At 38.8% G+C, this 24,638-nt stretch overlaps 1 protein-coding gene across 1 annotated transcript; it reads right to left on the bottom strand.

Annotated features, from left to right (window-relative positions):
- Window positions 1-7,305: 7,305 nt before the first annotated feature.
- LOC126236713 (40S ribosomal protein S26) lies at window positions 7,306-15,251 on the bottom strand. Its single transcript, XM_049946234.1, has 4 exons — window positions 15,103-15,251; window positions 14,272-14,449; window positions 9,917-10,047; window positions 7,306-7,383 (listed from the first exon to the last, which is right to left on the bottom strand). The coding sequence occupies exons 1-4, from the start codon at window positions 15,103-15,105 to the stop codon at window positions 7,348-7,350; spliced, it is 348 nt and encodes a 115-aa protein (XP_049802191.1). The 5' UTR covers window positions 15,106-15,251; the 3' UTR covers window positions 7,306-7,347.
- Window positions 15,252-24,638: the final 9,387 nt, after the last annotated feature.

Here is a 24,638-nt window from a genome sequence, read left to right as displayed (position 1 = left end):
TAACCTCTTAGTTCATCCCTATGAAATCCCCAAACCACCTTCCCTACCCTCTGGCTCCTACCCTTGTAACCGCCACCGGTGTAAAACCTGTCCCATGCACCCTCCCACCACCACCTACTCCAGTCCTGTAACCTGGAAGGTGTACACGATTAAAGGCAGAGCCATGTGTGACAGCACCCACGTGACTTACCAACTGACCTGCCTACACTGTGAAGCTTTCTATGTGGGAATGACTACACTGAATTTGTCTTCCTCCTTCAAAGACTCCAATAGGAGGTATTATTGGCTCATTAACAGTGTAATATCAATCCTATTTAGCTGGAACAAACTGCCCTTTCCAGTTCTGTTCTGTGCCCAAAACCTTTGCTTTCTTGATAGTATCTCTTGATAGATAACACTTCTCTTCTTCCGAACCCCGTTCCTTCTTATATTGAACTCATAATGAACAGTTATAATTTACAGATGAAATTAATAATTCACAAAACAAAAATATTACTGCTGCTGTTTACAGTGACTCCAAGCAGATCAGTGGTTATAAATGCTGTGGTGTTAACACACCAGCACTGCCTACTGGAAACAAGGTTTACAGCAGGAGAACATGTCCTGGACACATCCCCTTTCTGCAGTAAATTATAACTATTGCTAGTGGCAATTTGTACGTAAAACAAAAGTCTACTCTCGACACAATAAAACATATTTGGAAAATTTTGGGCGCTTCCTTTCTGCTGTTAGCAATTGAATTCTTGAAATATTGAAAATCAAATTCTTATTGCACCTGGAAGCAGTTAGGCATCCCACAACTTCAATGTACCATTTCAGCCATTTAGTAACATAAATATTGCAACAAATCATTTAATTATATATGAAATACTACCAAACCCAAAACTATAGCTCTATAGTGTAATTGCATGACCAATAAAAAATGAAAACTTGTGACGAGCATTAGTGCAGCCACAGTTGTCAAAATTCTATGAAAAGGGTAGATTACTACTCACTATGTAGAAGGAAATGAGTTGCAGATAAGTACAACAAAAGGGTGATAAACCTATGAGCTTCCAGCCAAGAGGCCTGTCTTTTGACCAGAAGCTCACGCATTTAGTAATCTTTTGTTGTGCCTGTCTGTATCTCCACATCTCATGCAGTGAGCAGCAAGCAATCCTTTTAATAAGTTTTATTTACTCGTGTCTGAGCTGCATCTGTAATTAATTAATACGCTATATATACTAGATTACAAATACAAGTAAATGATAATTATTCATTCATGATCTTCACATATTGTAAGTCGTCATTATTGTCTAAAGCAAGGCTCATATCTCTCTCCAGTGTTCGGCACACTTCACTGCAGCGTCGTTGGCCAACCACAGGTCTTGGAAAGTGCATGGGGCCAGCAAGAAAGGACAGGTCAGCAGGTGTGTCATGGTTTGTTTTCCTCCACATTGGCAGGGCTCTTCTTCGGCGTATCCCCACTTGATCAGGTTATCCTGTGATCTTCCCATTTGACATCTAAATCTATTTAGGCTCTTTCAGACTCTCCATTCCAATTGTGATCCAGCAGGAAGTTTTTCTTTAATGTTCCAACTTTTCAGACTGCCTTTATCCAATTTCTGTTTCCACATTGATTCTCTAGTTGTAGACTGACTTTCAGTTAGTGGACATTCAACTTTTATGAAGTCTTTCCTAGATTTAAGTCTTGCCTCCGCTGGCTGATGTGCGTACAGGGGATGTCTTCTATCTTCGCACTGCCTGCTTTGTTCGGCCATCGCCAACGTTTGCCGTCTGATCTGTGGGGGGGCTATTCCAGAACACACATAAAGGAGATCACGGTTTGTAGGCTTCAGGCATCCCGTGATTAATCGACATGAGGCATTCAGTGCTGCGTCTAGCTTCTGAGCATGTGTCGATCTTCTCCAGACGTGGCATGCATATTCAGCTGGAGCAAAGCACAATGCCAGGGATGATTCACGTAGAATGTCAGGGTTTGCTCCCCAGTGTGAGTTGGTAAGTTTACGGATTATGCCGTTCCGTGTGTTGACTTTCGCTCTAGTTTTCTCTGTGTGTTTCTTGTAAGACAATGTTCGATCTAACGTGACTCCAAGATAAACTGGGTTTGGGCAGTGTTGAAGTTTAACTGAGTTCCATTCCAATTGTAATTCCCTGTTTGCTTCCTTGTTGTTTAGATGAAATAAACAAGTCTGCGTCTTTGCTGGATTAGGTCGAAGCTGGTTCCCGTTGTAATATTCAGTTAGTTGTTCTAAGGCATCTGTTAGGTTTCTCTCAATCTGTTTGATTAATCTAGATTGGCATGCAATGGCTACATCATCAGCATAGATAAAGCTTCTTGTCGTTGGTCCAACTGGTTGGTCATTTGTATACAGATTAAAAAGTAGGGGGGACAAAACACTACCTTGTGGGAGCCCGTTCTTCTGGTTCCTCCAGCGACTTCTTTGTTCTTGAAATTCCACATAGTATCTTCTGTTGGAGATCAGTGATCTCACAACTTCAGTAAGGTGGTAGTTTCCCATCATTTTGAAAATTTTTCCCAGGAGGATTTTGTGCTTTATCGTGTCGTAAGCTGCTGATAAGTCGACAAACACCACGCCAGTTTTTTCTCCCTTCTCAAAACCGTCCTCTATGTATTGTGCTAGGCAGAGGACCTGGCCAGTGCAAGATTTACCTGGTCTGAATCCTGCTTGTTGTGGAATGGTTTGCCTTTCTAGTTGTGGTGCTATTTTATTCAAGGTAAGATGTTCATATAGCTTGAAAGGGCAGCACAGCAGCGATATTGGACGATAGTCCTTAGCATCATCTCTTGGTTTACCTGTCTTTGGGATAGCTACTACCTTGGCCTTCAACCATAGCTTAGGTATCGTCTTGTTTGACCAGCAGAGATTATAGAGTTCTGAAAGCCTTTCCTTAGCTATGGGCCCTAGGTTCTGTATAAATTCATTAATGACATCGTCGGGACCCGCGGCCTTCCTGGGTTTCAAGGAACTGATAGCAGCTTCCAGTTCTGTTGAAGTATGGCTCAGGTGGTATTTCAGTCACTTGTGGCCTCTTATATGAGGTGGCAGTCTTACTGTTCCTGGTTGGTTTACCATTCAAAAGGAGCTGATGTGCGATTTGGTTAGCTGTTACGGAAACCTGATCCTTGGGGGCTGCCGGGTCGCTGGACAATCGCTTTATGAGGTTCCAAGCTCTTCTGCTACTGTGCTTCATGTCAAGACTCCAACGTATGTTTCCAGGACTCTTGTCTGTCTTTGCTTATAGTTTCAATTAGCTGATCCCCAAGTTTTATGGTTTCGTCACTGAAAGGGTCCATGCTGTACTGCTCCAGGTATTCGTTATATATTTGTTTCATGTCGTTGGAAACTCCAGGAATGTAGAGTGTTCTGCAGCCTCTAGGTATGCTGAGTCTTGCTGATCTCTTAACAGCTTGGACGAACTTTCCGTAGTTTTCAGTGTTTGATGGTAAATTTACGATTTCCATGTCTAAGGTGTCCGCAAATTTTTTCCAGTTGGCCCTTTTGAAGTTAAAACGTCTTTTAAAGGGTACTTTTTGTGGCAGTATTACTGGTCTAAACTTTGGCAAGATTGGTCTGTGTTGGGTCTTTGGGACTGGGTTGAGAACGAATTTGTTGCATGACCCGGACAAGGTTTTGGAAACAAATATGAGGTCTGGGTTATACCCTCTCTTCCATCTTGCACTGTTGAATGACGCAGGCTGTTTCTGATCATGGATGAGATTCAGCTCGTGTTCTTCTGCCCAGCTTTCCAGTAGTTCTCCATCCTCATTTGTGTCTTGATAGCCCCACACTCTATTGTGACAGTTAAAGTCTCCCATTATCAGCTGTGGGTGACACATGTTGGCTGAAAGCAAACCTTTCCCCTGGCGGTTTATATATTGATGACACTGTAATGCTTCCGATAGTAACAGAAATGATTTCCGTGTTGTTAACGGTGTAAACTTGAATGTTGGATACTTTGATTCCAGGCCGTATAAACAGAGCACTTCCATATTGGTCGTGAGGGCACTCCTTCACCAAGGTCATCCCAGGAATATTTGGACGGCATTGTCATGGCCCTCTATGTGTCTCCTGGAGGCACAGGACGTCGCAGGAATGAAGTTTACATGTGTTGGATATAAGTTGTTCTTTTTCAGATGATATGCCCTCGATGTTGAGAGATATGACTGTCAAACATGGCTCTGAAAATGGCCTTTCCTTCGTTTTAGATTCTGAATACATGTCGCTTTAGACGTAGCTCAGTGTGTGGAAGGATCTGCCGGTATTTACCGTTGCCCAGGGGACGCCCGGCTGTATTTGTACAATCTTCTGGGAGGCTCCTTCCTTGTCCCCCTTTTTTTAATAAGTGAGCAGCAAGCAATCCTTTTAATAATGCTGTCATTATTCCATCCTGGAGTTCCATTGTTTGAAAGTTCAAAATAAATTTAGTTTGTTGTCGAAAGTTATCAAGTCCAGCACAGCCAATCACAAATCTTATAACAGGAATCAGTGGTGCATTACCCCATAACTGGCATGACTAATTGCATCCAGCAAAAGTGATGTTCAAATACTATTCATTAACACCCCTGTCAATCACAAGATGCTAAAAAAGTGCATACTTGACACCACCCATCATCCACCTTCCAATATTACACACTTTTTTCTGTATTACCACATTTTCCATTTATATGCTTTGTGTTAACATGAAATCCTACATATTTAGAAAGAAAAAAATTCAGTATTAAGAAACAGTAGTGTTGTTGCCCTGAAATTTCTTTATCTTTGCTTTACTTAAAGTGCGTGTGCAATTACTGAGACAAATGTAACTCTTGTCTATATTAATACCTGTAATATGAAAACTCATTGCAAAATTATTTTCCAGGACCCACAATTTGCTCCTAGCAGGCATTTTCTACATCAGGATTCTGGCCTCCTCCATTGGCACAAATTCTTAAGTCTTTTTCTTTTAGGCTCTTATTAATAAATGGATTTAAATCATTCTCAAGTCTCCCAGTCAGTTTTATGATTTCAATATTCTGAATTTGTAATACTGTGTAAACTTAACATAACTTTTCCAATCCCTAAACTCTATCCTAGATGAATATATCAAATATACTATTTAAATTGCTCTTATTTGTTAAATATTTTGTCCTTGAAGGTCCAGCCTCACTTCCATACAGGGAAGCTATTGTAGTTCACTTTCTCTTATATTCACCACAGAGCTCAGTAAGAATACTAACAAACATTCTATTTATTTTTTACTCACACACGCCAAGAATTTTAGGTTAATTTATTCAATGATATGAACCATCAGTTGTACAGGCCACTGAGGGCCTTAACCAAAATATCCATATTTTACTCAAGCTAGAAAATGGTTTTCCATAAACAATTTTTACTATTGCAAGTAATTACTTCATTGTCTGCAGAAAAGAATTTTTTTAATGGTAACCTGGTTGTGGTTATTAATCTTGTTACTGCACTTTGATAGCTGACATTAAATGCACAATTTTTTTATTATTAAAGTGTGAGGTAATCCCTTTGCACTCAACATGTCAGTTCCCTGTATGAGTGCAGACTCTGAAGCAGAAGATGAAATTCGTTTCTTTGGAGACAAAGATAGTCGCAGAGCTGAGTGTAGACGAAGTAAAAGCAGGTAACTGATGGCAAAAGAGAACCTAACTAGAGCAGTAGTAATATACTGAAACATCACCTTGTACAAGAAAGGATCAAAATTAGTGGATTGCAGAACAATGAAAACAGATTACAAGTAGATTAGTGAAGGCCTTTGTGGTTTACTCAACAGTGAGCTAATGGAAGCCCAATAAGAATTCGAAGGAGAAGAAAGTTTTCGCCAGTTCTGGATGGCTGGATTGTCAAAGGAGTCCAAGAAGAAATAAATTAGAAAACTATCACTGGATCAAGTTCATAACTGATGAGGCAGGACTCAATGCTTCCAACAAAACAACCTAGGAATGAAGCTCCCACTCTAGGCTATAAGAAATACTGCAACAATGCCTCTAAAGATCATAAATTGCTGCTGTTATTAACTGATAAGTCTGCCAACCCAGCAGCATTCAAAAATCTAGCTACTGGCCTTGGCAGTTCTGTATAGAAACATTTTCAAGCAGTAGTTCGACAAATTTGTGCTAGAAACAAAAAATACTTAACATAGTATGCTCTACCACTCAATGCAAGTTCTTACTCTGGACAATGTCACTGCAAATCCAAAGAACTTTGTAGAGGAGATATTCACGCAGTTTTTTTTCATCATCCTGTAATACTTGTCTTGCCCAACCAATGGACCAAGAAAACTTAACAGTGTTAAGTTACTGCAATCACTTCTGCACTTTATTGAAGATGAGACCCAATCAATACAAGCTACCCTGAAAAAAATTGAAGGATGCCGTCTACTGCAGAAGCTTGGGACCATTTTAAATCTAACATTTTAACAGAAATATAAAGACATACAAGTAGAAATAAGTAATAAAAGTGACAAAAATGAACAGTTATTAGATCTTATTTGTTATCTACCTGAATGTGACAATGCAGAAAGTGAAGTGCAAATGTGGTTGAATCGAAACAGTAGAATGATTAAGTGACCAACAGTACTAATGTAGAAATGGTAAACATTCTGTTAATGAAGGATGTTGGTGCCACCAAAATCAGTCATAGCAATGGAATGGAGGAATTAGCACTGCACTATGTGGAGCGACAATGTGGTGATACCGGCTGATGTGCACGTACGAAGGTGGCTGGACTATACTGCTCAGGACATACATTCACAAAACTAATAACTATCAATCCTTTTTCTGAAAACATGTACAGTAGTTTAATATGTACCTGTTTTCAGAACCATGAGTTTCCATTATAACACTGTCTAAGTTGTGAATATTTTTAAATTAAATTTACCAAATTGTCAGTTTGTGTAATTAAGAGTTTTCCCATATTCAAGCTCTACTTGGTCCCAACTACCCCAAATTATCGAGGTTTTTCTGTACTCATCCACATCCCTCGTTTTAGTACCTTAAATCTGTGTGCATGCTTTCCTTTTGATTGAATTTGTACAGGAGGATTCCAGTTCAAAAATTCCATGTTAAAGCTTTAAAAATATAAACACATCACATTCTCGTGAAGTATAGCTGACCAGTCCAGCTCAGTTTTAAGTAACTAAGACTGAAAATTTAAATAGGGGAAAGCTCTTGAGACTAGTCCCATCAGTATATACCCTGGACACTGCCACATCCAATGGAAAGGAAACATTTTATAACATCACGGGGGGGGAGAAAAAAAAAAAAAACAAGAAAAAATTTGACCATTTTTATTTTAATTGAACTTCATACACATATCACTTCCTCACTTGTTGGCCTCCTTGTCGCATGTCCTGCAATAATAACAATATGCATTTATTATCAAACACAGGACATATTTAAAGATAAAAAGACATGTTTGATAAATAAACTTAATAATAAACTTACCTGAACCACAAAATTATTCAGAGCACCATAGCAGTAAGGATATTATTGCCAACAAGTTACACCAACTTAAATGGCCAATTAACTAAAAAGCTTAACTAGCGCACTACATATTTTTCTTGTTGTCCACATTCTTACCACTACAACCATATAGGTTGTGTCTCAGGAAGTTTTTGCTCAATCTACAACATTGTTCTTGAAGTTACCAATATCCAGTTTCACAGCAGTATTACACAGTGTAAACTACAGTAATTTCCAAGAATGACTTCCTACTGAATGCATAGGACTGCAACAATACATATGGAACTTGCAACTATGTTGACCATATCACCGTGGGCCCAAGTTATGGAAATTGTTTACAGTGTTCACTAAAGCAATGACAAAAGACAAACATTTATTAAGTTACAGCTAATAAATTAAAGTACTAACTTTAGTCACCAACCATGTCGTCTTCATGCACTATTCCTCACTGTATAAGACCATGGGAAAAATATTTTCCCCCACAACCCAGGTACACACTTGCTATGCTGGTCAAAAATACCAGGAGTGTATGGAGGGGGGGGGTGTCAATTTTTTCCCCACATTGTGGAAATACAGGAACTGGAAGGGGTAAAGTTTGTATCTCCTGACACCTCTGCTTTCCTTTATGATCTTACATTTCCACGAGCAAAGTGTGTTCTGAGTGGATAGATGTACCATCCAATGACATAAGCTCAACAGGATCATTCACAAATTTGTGTTTAAATCTTTCTTTCTCTAAGCTGTTTTATGACAAAGCCATCTGACTTTCAAGCCTGGCAATCTAAAGCACTTTGTCACAGACTGAAGTTTTCTTCTCCCTTGAATCACATAACTACAAAGCACTTTTGAGATTCTCTCTCAATGCTGTCAAATATCCAAATACATTCAACTTCATTTTTTGAACAGCAGTCTGGTATTTCCTAGTAGTGCTTGGTCTTTAGTATGACAGACTTCTCTGAAGAAACTGCACACACTACATTTGTGAACTGAGTTTCAGCAGCTGTCACTTGTGTGTAGAGTCTTACGCAACAATTAACTAAAGCTTTCCTTGATGGATAACTTAAGAGTCAAACCATGCATTCTTTCCTAAAGATGTTCTTTAATCACTGAGTGTATTACTACTGCAAAGGAAAATCAGCACCCACAACATGTTATGTAATTCCCACTATCCTCATTTGGAAGCAATCTGAAGTCCTAACAAAAATTTCAAATGACTTTCAACAATATGTAACTGAGGAATTAAGACAACCATATGAGACTATAGGCACGCAAAACTGCAATGCTTTTGCTCACTTTTATTCAAGACCAGAAAAATTGTTCCCTGTGGCAACGCAATAAGCATTACCATAATTTGCACTACCAGAGTCGAATGTTGGATATATATCAATAGGGGCTTCGATAGGCAACCATTCTTGGAAATTACATAAACTAGTTATCAAAGTTTAATAATATTCCTCTTCAATGCGTAATTAGCAGTGTGGAGGCAGCAAACAATCACATTCACTCTTTCTTCCATTCCCTCACCAACTGGTTTTGCCTTCATTAGTCTGGGACTTTTCCTTTACCCCTTCCTATCTTGGTTTTGTCTTCGACCCAATGAAGAAAACAGTTTCAATCTCCTGAAAACTAGTTTTTCTTTGAATTTTGTGTTCAGAGTGCCAATTTTATTGCAATTCAACAAAGAAACAGATACTTTTGCTGTAAATCAAGTTCAGCAGAAAAAAAACTGCAATGCATTGCTTTCCATGCTGCATAATAATGTCATATACTTGACACTGGTTATAAAGAGTGCCTTGTACTTTATACTCGTACCATCTTCCCAGCAAATCTAAGATTTACCACCATTCACATACAGATGCAATACTACTGAATACAACAAGTTTATAAAATCATGAAGTGGAGGTAAGTCACAGACAGGCTAACAAAAAGACTGCTACGCAAGTCAAGTTTCAGCCCTAAGGCCTCCCGAATTAGACAACATATACACATTTGCAAAAACAAAACTCACACACACGACCAGTCTTGCTGCTAAGACCAAACTCATTCACAATCCATCTCAGATAAGGCCATGCAGTGGTCCCACTTCATGTATTTCATATGTTACACATATCCACAATGTGCATCTAAATATTCTACAGTAGCATTATGTATTCACATTTGTTAGCCTTATCAACTAAAAGAAATTTTTATCTTCCAACCCACCTAGACCATGAGCTATGCTTACATATCAGTTTTACCGCAACCTAATTATGAGATATGAACCGAATAAAAGGATGCAATAAAAGCAGAAGTGTATGGCACATCTAACTGCAATACCTATGTAGATTAATATTCACACAGAGAACGGAGGTATTCTTCCTGAAACAATAGTATGCTACACATTAAAGTATGACTGCTCTGATATTGAGTCAGAAAACTTACCCTTGGGAATGTCCTAATTGGTGGGGTTCGGATGCGCCTGTCTGCCTTTGAACGATTGCGCACAACCTTTGAGTGGATGGCACAGGAAACACAGTAGTGCAGCTTTGCATACAGTTTTGGTAGCTGATATGCTGTTGAGATAGTAACCAGATACAGAGAAAATTAAACTTCAACAAAATTTAAAAATAGTATAACAGTATTCAAACATTCAACATTAATTGCAAAATAGCAGCACTATCCTACATACATAATAAAGAAGATGCACCATATAAAATGAACCACAGAAAACTTATTACAAAAATGGTCATGCTACGACAAACTACAACTAAACTATCAACAAACTAAAAATAAACAGTCTTATCAGAGAAAAAGATACTGTAATAAAAAATTAAATTGAGATTATATGGGAGCAGTTACGAGTAAGATACAACACCTTCAATTTGAGCGAAGAGGTTGTCAAAGGAACTACCATACTGATCAGTCCCACAGAATAAGTGGGGCATATTGATCTAAAATTACCTGTATTACAACTATAGAGGTATCTGACTGCTGAGGGAATTTGTGGGGGTTTGGGCAGGGATGTTCACAGTAGTCGTTTAAACACAAACCTCAACACTGATTTGTCATGAAAAACAGTGACCTGCCATGAAAGAAACTGGAAAACAAACTGACTACTTACAATATGTACTTTGGTTCTATACAAGTTTTTTCACTCTAGGGTGTATTGTCTGACATCTAGATTATACTGGATGCTAAGAGTTGTGGGTTATGTCGCAAGAAGAAAAGTAACAGCAAATTAAGTCTATATGACCATGAAAACTATGTGGCAAAGTATTAAAAATAAATTACATTAAAACCGATTAACTGATTGAAATTTATGAAGTCTTCTGATCGCATTTCTCGAGATTCGAACCTTCCAGATGCCCGGTTTATATGCTGACCACTATGCTATAACATCACACTGCACAAAGTAGTTGTATTTATGACTAGTGACCCAGTCACAATAATTACTTACAACATTCAAATTTTGGCTTCACATAATGTAGGAAAAGAGTTAGCTTGCAGAAACATCACATGAATATGACAGTTAAGGAAGCATTTTTTCTTTTTAAGCAAGACAATCCAGATATTGATACCAAGATTTCAAAACTCTACGAGCTGTGGCCTAAAAATTTTCTAACGTCTCAAATGCTTCACAATGTATGCGTGTGCAGATGATATGCTAACTACAAATTCATCATTGAAGCCATTCACAAAAAAAAAAAATAGCTAGTTTCCCTGCAACTCACACTCACCTTATAAATCTTGTTTGCTGTGATGTAGAAAGTGAGGTGTGCATGACAAGTCAATGCAAGAAATGCATAATGAATTTGCACACATTAATAGATGGAAAGTTTGATTTGTGTGACATAATATCTTGGAGAAAATGGACCGAACATGAGTGTCACCCTAAACAGACTACTACCAGTGGAACACTGAAGCGCTCTCTGAACTTCAGTCTCAACTAAAAACATTGAAGGAGCACTTCTTTGTCAACAGGATGCAATCTGGAGCTTTCAAGACTGAAAGCATCAGTCAGTGATTAAGTGATATTGCGAATAGATTTTGTAGAAAACTATGTAGCACTGGCACAAGATGTGATAGAAAGTGCCCACTGGAGTCATACACAGATTATGCATGATTGAAGATTATAATAAGTAAGCTTAAACGAGCTTCCCAATTTGACTTGGATATGAATTTTTTCCGATGGTTGCGCAGGTCAATTTAAGAACAAATTAACCATTTCTAACCTCTGCCACATGATGCAAGACTTTGGAGTGTCTGGAAAATGGTTTTTCTTTGCAACATCAAATGGGAAAAGTGCAGTGAATGGCATTGGAGCTGTAACAAAAAGAGCTGTTTGGAATAAAGTTAAGCAAAGAAGAGTCACCATCAGCAATGAGCTGGAATTTTTAGACTGTGCCAAATCATCTGTTTCTGGAATAAACAGATCATATTGATGAAAACAGACCTTCCGGATGGGCACTGGAAAGCTTTAAAAAAAAAAAAAAAAAAAAAAAGATATTCACAGCAAGCATTACTTCAACGGTTACAATACCTGTAACCTAGTATGTGGTAGAACCTTCCTAAAATCAGATTTAGAGAAAGTGGAGGTTTTTCCACTTTCACCCAACAAACATTCACTAATCCACACATATTCCAAAGAAGAGAAATTTGTTAAGATCAAGTATAGATTTAAGTGTCAGGAAGTCGTTTCTGAAAGTATTTGTATGGAGTGTAGCCATGTTTGGAAGTGAAACATGGACGATAAATAGTTTGGACAAGAAGAGAATAGAAGCTTTCGAAATGCGGGGCTACAGAAGAATGCTGAAGATTAGATGGGTAGATCACATAACTAATGTGGAAGTATTGAATAGGATTGGGGAGAAGGGACGTGTGTGGCACAACTTGACTAGAAGAGGGGATCGGTTGGTTGGACATGTTCTGAGGCATCAAGGGATCACAAATTTAGCACTGGAGGCCAGGGTGGAGGGTGAAAATCGTAGAGGGATACCAAGAGATGAATACACTAAGCAGATTCAGGAGGATGTGGGTTGCAGTAAGTACTGGGAGATAATGAAGCTTGCACAGGATAGGGTAGCATGGAGAGCTGCATCAAACCAGTCTCAGGACTGAAGACCAGAACAACAACACAGATTTCGAGATGAGTGATGAGGAATCATATCCTGATGTCCTGTTGACACCCAATTCCCAAGAAGTTACAGGTTCAGAACCAGCTGTGGAAAAAATAATGCCAGGAACATTTATTTTATTTAAGTTCCAAACTGCAAGAAAGAAATCCACTACATACAGATATGCTGCAATTGTACAGAGAAGTCTAGAAGACAATGGGGAAATACAGATTATATGTATGTGATCTGTTGGGGACTCAGCAAAGGTAATCAAAGCTGACGAGCAGCATTTATCCTACATAGAGAATATAAACAAGTTCTTGCTATTTTCTCGAATCCAAATGTCAAACATGTTAGGGACACCTTATATTATGAGTTTCCCGGCAATTTAGACATTTTCGAAAGTGGGTGAGAGGTCAAGTTTATATTTTTTCGAAGTGGTACATTCTTAAAGCGAAATAATTAAGTACTCACAACTGTAAACTAATACTATACCAAAATTTTTTTTATAGGTAACAAAAATGTTCTACAAAGTTATTAAAACTTAAAGTGCCCTCTAAATATATGTTAGATACTGATTCATAGCTAACTGACACAATAAAATCAAGCAGAGTGAAAATCTCATTCTGGAAACAATAAAATCAGTTTAAATAAAAAACAGATTGTACTTCTCAAGTCCCTCCCGTGACAGCCTTTGATCGCAATTATTGTAAGTAAGTATTACTAATCTAATGTTTATTGATATGTCGTGTAGATAATTGTTTTATTAATGTGAATTCAATATATTCAAAAGGAAATAAGTGCACAACTCACAGATTTCTTCTAGAATGTTGGTGGTTATTCAATGCTACGTCTTATTTCCCGTCCCACCCGTGACAAAGTTTTAAAGATGAATAACAGCTCAATTTGTAAACTTCTGACATTCAGATTTAAAGGGAAGGTAAAACAATTATTTGTATGGCAACCAGTCAATCTTTAGGCCTACTTTATTTCCATTTATACTTTGTTATATCAGCATCTGACTGTTGAAAAACTTAGTGCAACTGTCCCAACCATGACAATGGAATCCCCCTTTCATATTAATATGCAGAGCTATCCAAGTCCAAAACTGCTAGCTTTGTATCAAAAATCAATACTACTAATGTGACACTACTGCCAAAACCCCTTAGGAACAGCTGTTTAGTAAACACTACGAGCAGTACTCTATTGAGTGGTCAGTTCTTTAAGCACTGTTCACTAATCAAGTCTATACCTCAAAATTACAAGCCATTCTTTACCACTTGCTGTATTTACAAGTTACCACATATCCCAATGAAGTCAAATTATTTCCTGTACAAATCCAAATTCCTGTAAGTTTCCAAAAGCATACCTGGAAAGAGAACCAGCTGACTGCATCTATAAAATTCGCAACAGGAATTTACCACTTGCAACCATAAACTCCAAAAATAATGTACACAAATCTACAGAAGTAAACAAATTTAGCAATCTTTACTTCTCGATTTACTCGTATAAGCAATGAGGCTATAATTCAAATTTTGGGAGCCCTAACTATCAGTATAGACGGGCCTGGGCACTTGCAAAAAAACTAACATTTCAAACAGTTCCGTGTGGCTCAATAAGCCAGAATGTCAAGATCAGCTTCGTCTATTATGCTACATTTTTTTTTAAAAAATTACGAGTTACCTGTGTAAACACTAGCTTCTGTGATATCTCTTACGGCCGCAGCTTCAACAATATTACGGATCACGAACTTTTTTATGGCTTTGTCTTTCGGAACACACCGCGCACAGTTAGTGCAGCGAACAGGATTCACATGGCCTCGACCATGTTTCGATCTTCCACTATTTCTTCTCTTACACGTCTGGAAATGAAAAACATGTTTTATATCTGCGTGTATTGGACAAATCGACATCCGTATGCCTAGGTATTAAAATACATTACCAACAGTAACACATCAAATACCTTACATCTCGTGGGTAAATTGAGAGCAATTACTACTTACTAAATATAAATACTACAAAATAAATATATTATCTTTCATCCTTGGATCACTTTCGGCAGTGATATTGGGAAACAAAGATCCACAATATACCACCACAAAAGTCGATGTACGAAGAAAATGTTAGCATCGTATTTGTAAGTTCATTCGAAATAGGCCATTCCTTCATAGAAATCTACAGCCCCACATATACACGCATATAACATAATGACGACTGTCACACACATCTTTCAAATTAGTCAGTAACAAAATTGTCCTCTTAGAATGCCGTAACTTACATGTAACACAGCAATAAGAGGATTAAATGATTTCTGGAGATAAAAAAAAGTTATACACAAATGAAAAGGATTAAGTATTGTGAGGTTAAACAACCACAAGTAAGCACATGGTCATATTATTTCTTCTCCTGACAGGGAAAACAAAATTAACCACGTACACTAACACTAAAAAATTCACATCACTAAATCAAATTACTTATTTAGCGCTAACATATGTAAAATGCACGTGTAACTTACCATTTTCTTCAACAGCAAATTTTACACGCGCACTATACAACAGCGAAGAATATCAAAGACCAAATAGCCAAGCGAAGACAAAATTTCTCAAAGGTACTGCAATACAGCCCGCATGCCGTGGTCGATGGTCGCATAGATAGGGTAGGAAATTCTATGGAAAAGGAACTCATTGGACGGGAAACAAATGTTTTCACCAATATACAATATCAAGAAGAGTCAAAAAATAATAAGGAAATATCGGAGCTGAGGACGTGGTAACGTCTATTAATAAATCTGAAATAAAGATGGGAAAGGCACACTATGAAACAACAATTCACACTGACCGTCATGCCACATCAAGGAAAACAAAGTGCATTTCAAGCGCTGATATCCACACAAGCTATCAGTAGGCTGTCACGTCAAGGTTTCTCGGGAAGAAAGTTATGACGGAATCGTTGTCTGCTAACATCGGAAGTTAACCTCTTTCCCATCTTAATCACCCATGTTGTGGTACCAAATTTTGTGTCTTTGTTTCGTCTTAACCTTTACTATACGAATATTATTGTGTTATGCTTTTGTGGCAAATTTCAAATGTGTTCCTCCACGTGGGCACCGATATCTGTAATCGTAAAATTGTTATGTTTTAATATATGCAAATAAGAACATAAATAGTGGAGCAATTTTTATTAAATAACATTTTAAGAGAAAAAGTGAGCTCTGATTAAACAACTGAGGTCTAAGGATGCCAAAAATACAATTGTACATGGCATTATTACTTAAATAAAATAAAAAACGTAATGGTTATGGTTACGAGTTCCCTTATAAATATTGTTCGTTATGTTTGTATGTATCTATCTTCGCTTGCAAAAAAATGTGTGTTTCTTTATTTATTTATTTTTTTCTCTTGGATCACTTTTGGCAGTGATACTTTATATGCCATGTTATACATGGATGTGTTAAAAAATATTTGCTGTGTACATAAAAACTTAGATATTTACATTTTTTCAGATATTTGTAAAAGACATTAAGAGTTTACACCATTCAAATTACACTTATCAGACAGAGGTCAAAGGAATATATACAACTGTGCTTACATACAGTGACAGAACGATGTCTTTATATTATTTACATGGAGTTTGCAGAAGAATCTCTTATTTAAGAATGTTGTATACTTGCATCTAAGAAACTCATTTACACTAATACGCTTGTATCTAAAAACTCTTTTACACTGTAACAACAAACTTAGACCGGATGACCTTGTGGTTTTTGTTTGAAAGCATACAGTGTTTTTAAGTTCTTGATACTGCTTGGATGCTTGATATGTAATACAGATCCAACTATTTAAAGTTCTTTGTCACGTAAGTCTATTTGAATACATGTGACTATTATCTTTATACCTAGTACTACAGTTATACAGGGTGAGTCACCTAACGTTACCGCTGGATATACTGTATTTCGTAAACCACATCAAATACTGACGAACCGATTCCACAGACAGAACGTGAGGAGAGGGGCTAGCGTAATTGTTTAATACAAACCATACAAAAATGCACGGAAGTATGTTTTTAGCACAAACCTACGTTTTTTTAAATGGAACCACGTTAGTTTTGTTAGCACATCTGAACATATAAACAAATACGTAATCAGTGCCCTTTGTTGCATTGTAAAATGTTAATTACATCCGGAGATATTGTAACCTAAAGTTGACGCTTGGAACCTCCGACGTTCAGTTGCGTGTTGTAACAAACACGGGCCACGGTCAGTGAGCAGCATCTGCAGGGACATGTTTACGGTGACGACCGTGTTTACGAGTGTGGCTGTAGTGCACTGTTGTGGTTTGGTCTAGCTGTCGCAGTGTCCGCATGTAGCGCTTGCTGCTATTGTTATTCTGCATTCGTCTCCGCACGCAGACCAACTGTAGTACACCGTGTTACCAAACGTCTGTGACAGTGTAGTGCTGTAGGAACTGCGACCATGGTGTATTCGAACTCTGAAAAGGCGGAGATGATACTCATCTATGGCGAGTGTCGACGAAATGCAGCTGAAGCCTGCAGGGTGTATGCAGATCGGTACCCTGTCAGAGAGCATCCAACGTGCCGCACATTGCAAAACATCTACCGCCAACTGTATGCAACAGGTATGATCGTAGCACGCAAACGGGTCCGTAACAGGCCCTTCACAGGAGAAGCGGGTGCAGTTGGTGTGTTAGCTGCTGTTGCCATGAACCCACACATGAGTACACAGGACATTGCAAGAGCTGGTGGACTGAGTCAAAGTAGTGTCATGCGAATACTGCATCGTCACCACTTTCACCCGTTTCATCTGTCGCTACATCAGCAATTACATGGTGATGACTTTAATCATCGAGTGCAATTCTGTCAATGGGCATTAACAGAGAATGCGTTGCAGTTCTACCTGTTTACGGATGAAGCGGGTTTCACAAACCACGGGGCAGTGAATCTACGGAACATGCATTACTGGTCCGTGGGCAATCCTCGCTGGCTCAGACAGGTAGAGCGACAGCGACCGTGGTCTGTAAATGTATGGTGCGGAATCATTGGCGACCACCTCATTGGTCCTCACTTCATTGCAGGGTCCCAAACAGCTGCAACATACATCGCGTTTCTACAGAATGATCTGCCAACGTTGCTCGAAAATGTCCCACTGGAAACGCGTCGACGTATGTGGTATCAGCATGATGGTGCACCTGCACATTCCGCAATTAACACTAGGCTGACCCTTGACAGGATGTTCGACGGGCGTTTCATAGGACGTGGAGGAACGCATTAATTGGCCAGCCCGTTCTCCTGATCTAACACCTCTGGACTTCTTTCTGTGGGGTACGTCAAAGGAGAATGTGTACCGTGATGTGCATACAACCCCAGAGGATATGAAACAACGTATTGTGGCAGCCTGTGGCGACATTACACCAGATGTACTGATGCGTGTACGACATTCATTATGTCAGAGATTGCAATTGTGTGCAGCAAATGCTGGCCACCACATTGAACATCTATTGGCCTGACATGTCGGGACATACTCTATTCCACTCCGTAATTGAAAACGGAAACTACATGTGTACGTGTACCTCACCCCTCATGGTAATGTACATGTGCGTTAGTCAAATGACCAATAAAAAGGTGTTAGCATGTGGACGTAATGTGCTGCTCCAGTCTTTTCTGTACCTAAGGTCCATCACCGTTCCCTTTGGATCCCTACGTAATTCGGTGCTCTCTGATACACACGACCGAACAGCGGAGGAGTGATACTCAAGCGTCAACTTTAGGTTACAATATCTCCGGATGTAATTAACATTTTACAATGCAACAAAGGGCACTGATTACGTATTTGTTTATATGTTCAGATGTGCTAACAAAACTAACGGGGTTCCATTTTAAAAAATGTAGGTTTGTGTTAAAAAACATACTTCCGTGCATTTTTTTATGGTTTGTATTAACCAGTTACACTAGCCCCTCTCCTCACGTTCGGTGTGTGGAATCGATCCGTCCGTATTTGATGTGGTTTACGAAATATATCCAGCGGTAATGTTAGGTGACTCACCCTGTATATATTTTTTTCTCATCACAGTTGTAGGTACAGGGTGTTTCACTAAATGTGTTTGCCTCTGTAAGTTACGAAGTAATAGCCAACGGAAATATTTATTAGGGTATGTCACCATAAGGAATGTTACACTGTCTGTGGAGCTATGAACATAGTTTATTTTGTTTTTATCCAAAGAGTTACAGCAAAAAGTCACAGTTTTTAAATGGAACAATAGTTGTTTCTATCATTCACTGGAATCAGTAACACCAGCTGTGTGTACATGAATTTAAATTACATTCCTATCACTTTTAGTTTGGGAGCTCCAACCCTTCAAAGTTTCAGGGGCAGATACCACACACTGTACATAATACATGGCTGTGTGGTGGGTGATGCGGTCGCTGTTGTCAGTCTGACATCTGCGTGGTGTATAGTACACAGCCACAGGTTTCACCTGTACCACCTGCCACTGACTCAGGAGCTGCACGGGAACCATTTCCGTGTGAGAATTACATTCTGTGAATGGGCCTTGTGTAATTTTACACTGAAATCTTTACAAGGTGTTATGTTCTCTGATGAGTCCACGTTCACAAATTATGGTGCAGTTAATCGCCATAACGTGAACTACTGGGCCACAGACAATCCTTGGTGGTTATGACCTGTCGACCGTCAACATAGGTGGTCTATTAATGTATGGTGTGGAATCCTTGGGGATGAAACCATTGGTCCATACTACTTCGAAGTACACTGACAGGTGAGTTATATCGCGCGTTTATAGTCGACAGTTTGGGTGGTCTCCTTGAACACGTGTGTCTACACACGAGAGTCCATATGTGGATGCAGCACGATGGTCACCCAGCCCATTCTGTACTTGCTGTTGTGGAAGATCTAAACAATAGGTTTGCAGGAAGGTGACTGGGGCGCCATGGTCCTCATTCATGGCTCGCAAGGTCGCCCGATATAACACTATTAGATTTCTTTTTGTGGGGATATCTAAAGGATAGTGTTTATGTCACTGAACCCACATCTCCAGATGATCTAAAACAGCGCATCGAGGACGCCTGTTACTCCGTGACACCAGCGATGTTACATCTCTTCCACAGATCCTTTAGAAGGCGCATTGCATTGTGCATTCAGGAACATGGACAGACATTTGAACATCTCACTTAAATCAACTTCCCACCGCCAGAACAACCATCATCCACCACACAGCCATGTATTGTGTACAGCGTGTGGTATCTGTCCCTGAAACTTTGAAGGGCTGTATCTACCAAACTAAAAGTGATAGGAATGTAATTTAAATTGATGTATACACAGCTGGTGTTACTGATCCCAGTGAATGACAGAGACAACTATTGTTCCATTTTAAAAATTGTATCTTATTACTGTAACTATTTGGATAATAACACAATCAACTATGTTCATAGCTCTGCAGACATGTAACGTTTCTTGTGGTGACCTACCCCAATAAATATTTCCGTCGCCTATTACTTCGTAACTTACAGAGGCAAACACATTTAGTGAAGCACCCTGTATATACTTTCAGGCACATAATTTTTTCATATCTGTACAGAGCAGGCACTGTCAGTATTTTCTATTGTTTGAATATATTTCGGCAGGATCGGTTTCCAATGCAGATAATCACTTTCTTTTGGAGTTTAAGTAATCTGCTTGTGTGTATACTAGTTGTACTACTCCACACAGGTATACAATAAGAGATAGGTGGGTAAATTAGACCATAATACATTTTTAGCAAAGTGTTATGAAAACAGTTTGTGACATTTTTCTCATGAGAAATATATTGTACTAATATTTGAGCATGTTTTTCCATATGAGTCTCCCATGTCATGAGACTGTCCACCATCAAGTGCAGAAACGTTCTGCAGTGAACTTTTGAAATTCTGGATATCAAGATAATCTACTTTGACAGCCATATTTGCTTGTATTTCAATGTAAGCTGTTTTACTTCCACTTACGAAAAAGTTACACCCCCAAAATATTTGTGTGCCCTGTCCACCTCCAAACTGGTTTTAAGGTCCTTTACAAATTTACTTTTGATTAGTAGAGATGTGTCATCAGCATATATCAACAGTGTTTCATTTACAGTTTCTGGCATGTCATTTACAAATACAATAAAAACTAATGTTCTCAATACCGAACATTGCGGTACACCATATTTTACCTCTTTGAATGCTGAGAACACATTTTCAATCTGTTACCCATTCTATACTTTACATCTACACATTGTTGGCTATTTTCGATAAATGTGTTTATAATATGCCATACTAATTTAGTTTTTGTAACAGGAGGTTGGTTGGTTGGTTGGTGGTTAGTGTTTAACATCCCGTCGACAACGAGGTCATTAGAGACGGAGCGCAAGCTCGGGTTAGGGAAGGATTGGGAAGGAAATCGGCCGTGCCCTTTCAAAGGAACCATCTCAGCATTTGCCTGAAACGATTTAGGGAAATCACGGAAAACCTAAATCAGGATGGCCGGAGACGGGATTGAACCGTCGTCCTCCCGAATTTTTGTAACAGGACTCTGTGATATATACAGTCGAAAGCTTTTGATAGGTCAGGGAATAAGCTACAAACTTGTTCCTGTTTTGCCATTGCCCTGACTATAGAAGCAGTGAAATATGCCGCTGCTGCCTTTTTAGAGAGAACTTTTTTGAAACTATGCTGTGCACTATTTATTATCTTACATTTCTCTATGAAATTTACTATCATATCCTTTATAGCTATTTGTACATATTTGGACAGTACAGATGTGACTATAATGGGTCTACAGTTGCTGTAATTCCCTTTGTCTCCCCTTTTAAGGTTATGGGAATTACTTTGCTTTTCTTTCGGAAATTTTGAAATATTTCTTCCTGTAGTATTTGATTTATAAGGACTGTAGAGGCTTATTTGTGAATTTAGAAATATGCTTAATTCTTTTAGGAGATATGCCATCCTATTCTCTGAATTTTTCGTTTTTAAGGGTCTGATTATATTTACGACATTTGGCTCATCTTTAGGTGGTGGGAATTTACAATCAGTTACTGTCTTGGAGCTTTTTACGTTATCTGCTGTTTGGATGTTAGGTTTCTGATCAGCCTATCCTCAACATCTGTGTAGTACTTATTGAAAATATCAGATACTTCATGCAGATCATTAAGTCGTGTTCCTTCCTTTGTAAGTGCGATATTTACATGAGTTGGTACTTCTGTCCCTCTTTTGCTTATGTTTGTGTGTTCCCATATAGTTTTGGAGACATCTGATGAGGTTTCAGTTTTTTGCTTATAGCAGCTGACATTTATCACATTACCATCCAGTTGCTGGCTTTCTTAATGACGCTGTACACCTTAACATCTGCTAAACATTTATCATACTGAAAATTTTTATACATTTCTTTAAATTCTTTTCTACTCTGAATAATTTTTGCTGCAATCCACTCTTTACTGAGGTTTTTTTTGTACTTCCCTAGATACTTTTGGACAGCTAACATTTATATAATGATCAATAGCTTCCTTCTCTACATTTTTCAGCGTAAACCCCCTCCCAGTTTTCTTTTTTCAGTAAAACTTCCAAGGTATTTAGATGCCTGGTTTGGTCTGTCTCAAGTCTATAACTGTATCTTCACTGATAATGACATTAGTATGCACTTCAGTTGACTGGCCATAATGGTCAGCAGTTATTGTTTTTATGATCTGTACAATCAATCTGTTCTCAGGTATGTTACTGATAACATGATCTATGATTGTGCCTACTGCACTTGTACATCTTGTTGGACTCTTAATGTGTGTCTAGAGGTTGAATGAGCTTAAGCTATCAATGAATCTTTTTGCAAAAATATTTTTTATCATTGTATTAATATTAAAACCACCAGCTATTATTAAAGAGTGAATATCTGATAATTCCGTCTAGTATTATCTCAGATTCTAAGAGGAACCTATCCACTATTGTGCTTGGTGAGTGATACATACCGAGCACAAGACAGTTTTTTCCTAGGAGATGTATTTGAACAGCTGCTGCTTTAATCAATAGTTCTGCAGAGCTAGGTATGTGATATGTAGTACATTCATTTACATTACTATCAACATGTATAGCTACACTGCCACTTTTGTGCTTACTTCTACAGCAACGTGCCATTTTTTATATCCCTTTAAATTACACACCTTTATTTTATTTTTCGTTAGTCATGCTCTGTCACAATAAAAACATTTAGCACCTCAGTCACTAATAATAAATCATATTCCTCTGATTTACTGGAAGCATATTGCACATTTTGGCAAGTAATTTAATTTTATAACCATTATCTGCTATTTTTCTGTCAACTACATTGAATGCCTCTTTAACTGAGTTTTGCTTTTGTAGTGTTTTGTAAACAGAGATGGCAACTTTACACTGGCATCTAAATTACTAATTGTGTCACTTAAAATATTATTTTGACACACAGTTTTTATCTTGCATGTCTCTCCTTCCGCCTGACTCCGACTAAAAGGACATTCAAACGGGCTGGTGGCACTATTTCCCTCTTGTGCACAATATTTGGCCCTGTTGCTTCTGTTCTGAACGTCTTCTCTCTTTTGGTGGTATTGCTGTAGATATTGCTGAAACTGTAGCTTTTGTAGTTACTGTTGGTGGCTGTTCTGACGTTCCTGATGTTGAAAGCAGCTCAGCTGTTTCTGTTGGCACTGAGGCAGATGCATCTTGTGTTATTGCAGTTCTTATAAACTTCTCCATTTCATTTAGAACTACTGCTTCTGTTGTTTTTGTTTCTGTTGTCACTTCATCTGGCATTGTGTTTTCTGTACCATTGCTGTTTGAATTACAGTTGTTCACTGGTGTTGATGGCAACTCTGCTCTTCATGGATACCTCACTGGGATGGCAAGTTTGTACAGACTCTTTTCTTGCCAGTTGAATATTTTTAACGTTAAGTTATCTTTTCACTGAGTAATTTTTTGCCACTTCAGTTCAGATGCATTCCATGTGTTGTATAATTGTACCTTGGCAGAAAGTCCACACTAAGGAAATAGACATTTTTGTACATTTTACAGATTTTATGAAACTGCCTGTTTGGCTATTTAAATTCAGAATTCACACAGGAAGTAGGCATGAAATCGTATCTATGTGGTATTCCTGCTACAATTACAATGTCCTTATTTGCCCAATGAAGAAATTGCCTTACACACACATAAAAAAAGTTTTGCATCACGCCGGTTCCCAGACCTCCTGAAGACAGACATTGACTGTGAATAATGTATTACAGACACAGTCCCTTTGACTGTTCAGAGATGTCACTAAACCCACCCAAAGATGTAAACAACCATACGTGAGCAGCCCCTACGTCTAGTAGGGGCTCCATCAGCTGATCAGTTCCAGTCATTTCACCAGGAAGGAGGTACACGGCTCGTGTTGTCTGTAGTTCCATCATACTTAGTCAATACGGCGGTTCGATCGCGCCCACATCGTTACTTTGTGCTAGGAAGTGCTCTCAAGAAGGGAAATGTCCAGGCATCTAGGAGTGAACCAAAGCGATGTTGTTCAGACATGGAGAATATACAGAGAGACAGGAACTGTCATTGACGTGCCTCGCCCAGGCCGCCCAAGGGCTATTTCTACAGCAGATGACCGCTATCTACGGATTATGGCACGGAGGAAAGATGACAGCAAAGCCACCATGTTGAATAATGCTTTTTGTGCAGCCACAGGACGTCGTGTTACGACTCAAATTGTGCACAATAGGCTGCATGATGCGCAACTTCACTCCCGACGTCCATGGAGAGGTCCATCTTTGCAACCACGACACCATACAATGCGGTACAGATGGGCCCAACAACATGCTGAATGGACCGCTCAGGATTGGCATCACATTCTCTTCACTGATGAGTGTTGCATATGCCTTCGACCAGACAATCGTCAGAGACGTGTTTGGAGGCAACCTGGTCAAGCCGAACGTCTTAGACACACTGTCCAGCGAGTGCAGCAATGTGGAGGTTCCCTGCTGTTTTGGGGTGGCATTATGTGGGGCT

This window comes from Schistocerca nitens, chromosome 2 (genome assembly GCF_023898315.1).
Source record: "Schistocerca nitens isolate TAMUIC-IGC-003100 chromosome 2, iqSchNite1.1, whole genome shotgun sequence".
NCBI classification, from domain to species: Eukaryota; Metazoa; Arthropoda; class Insecta; order Orthoptera; family Acrididae; genus Schistocerca; species Schistocerca nitens.
This window is presented reverse-complemented; position numbering and strand designations above follow the sequence as displayed.

What these genes read in the sequence shown, in the direction of transcription:
- LOC126236713 (XM_049946234.1), bottom strand. An exon ending in AGAAGCTAGTGTTTACACAG is followed by an intron (nt 10,048 to 14,271) that starts GTAACTCGTAAT and finishes CTATCTCAACAG; the next exon opens with CATATCAGCTACCAAAACTG. An exon ending in CAATTAGGACATTCCCAAGG is followed by an intron (nt 7,384 to 9,916) that starts GTAAGTTTTCTG and finishes TTATTATTGCAG; the next exon opens with GACATGCGACAAGGAGGCCA.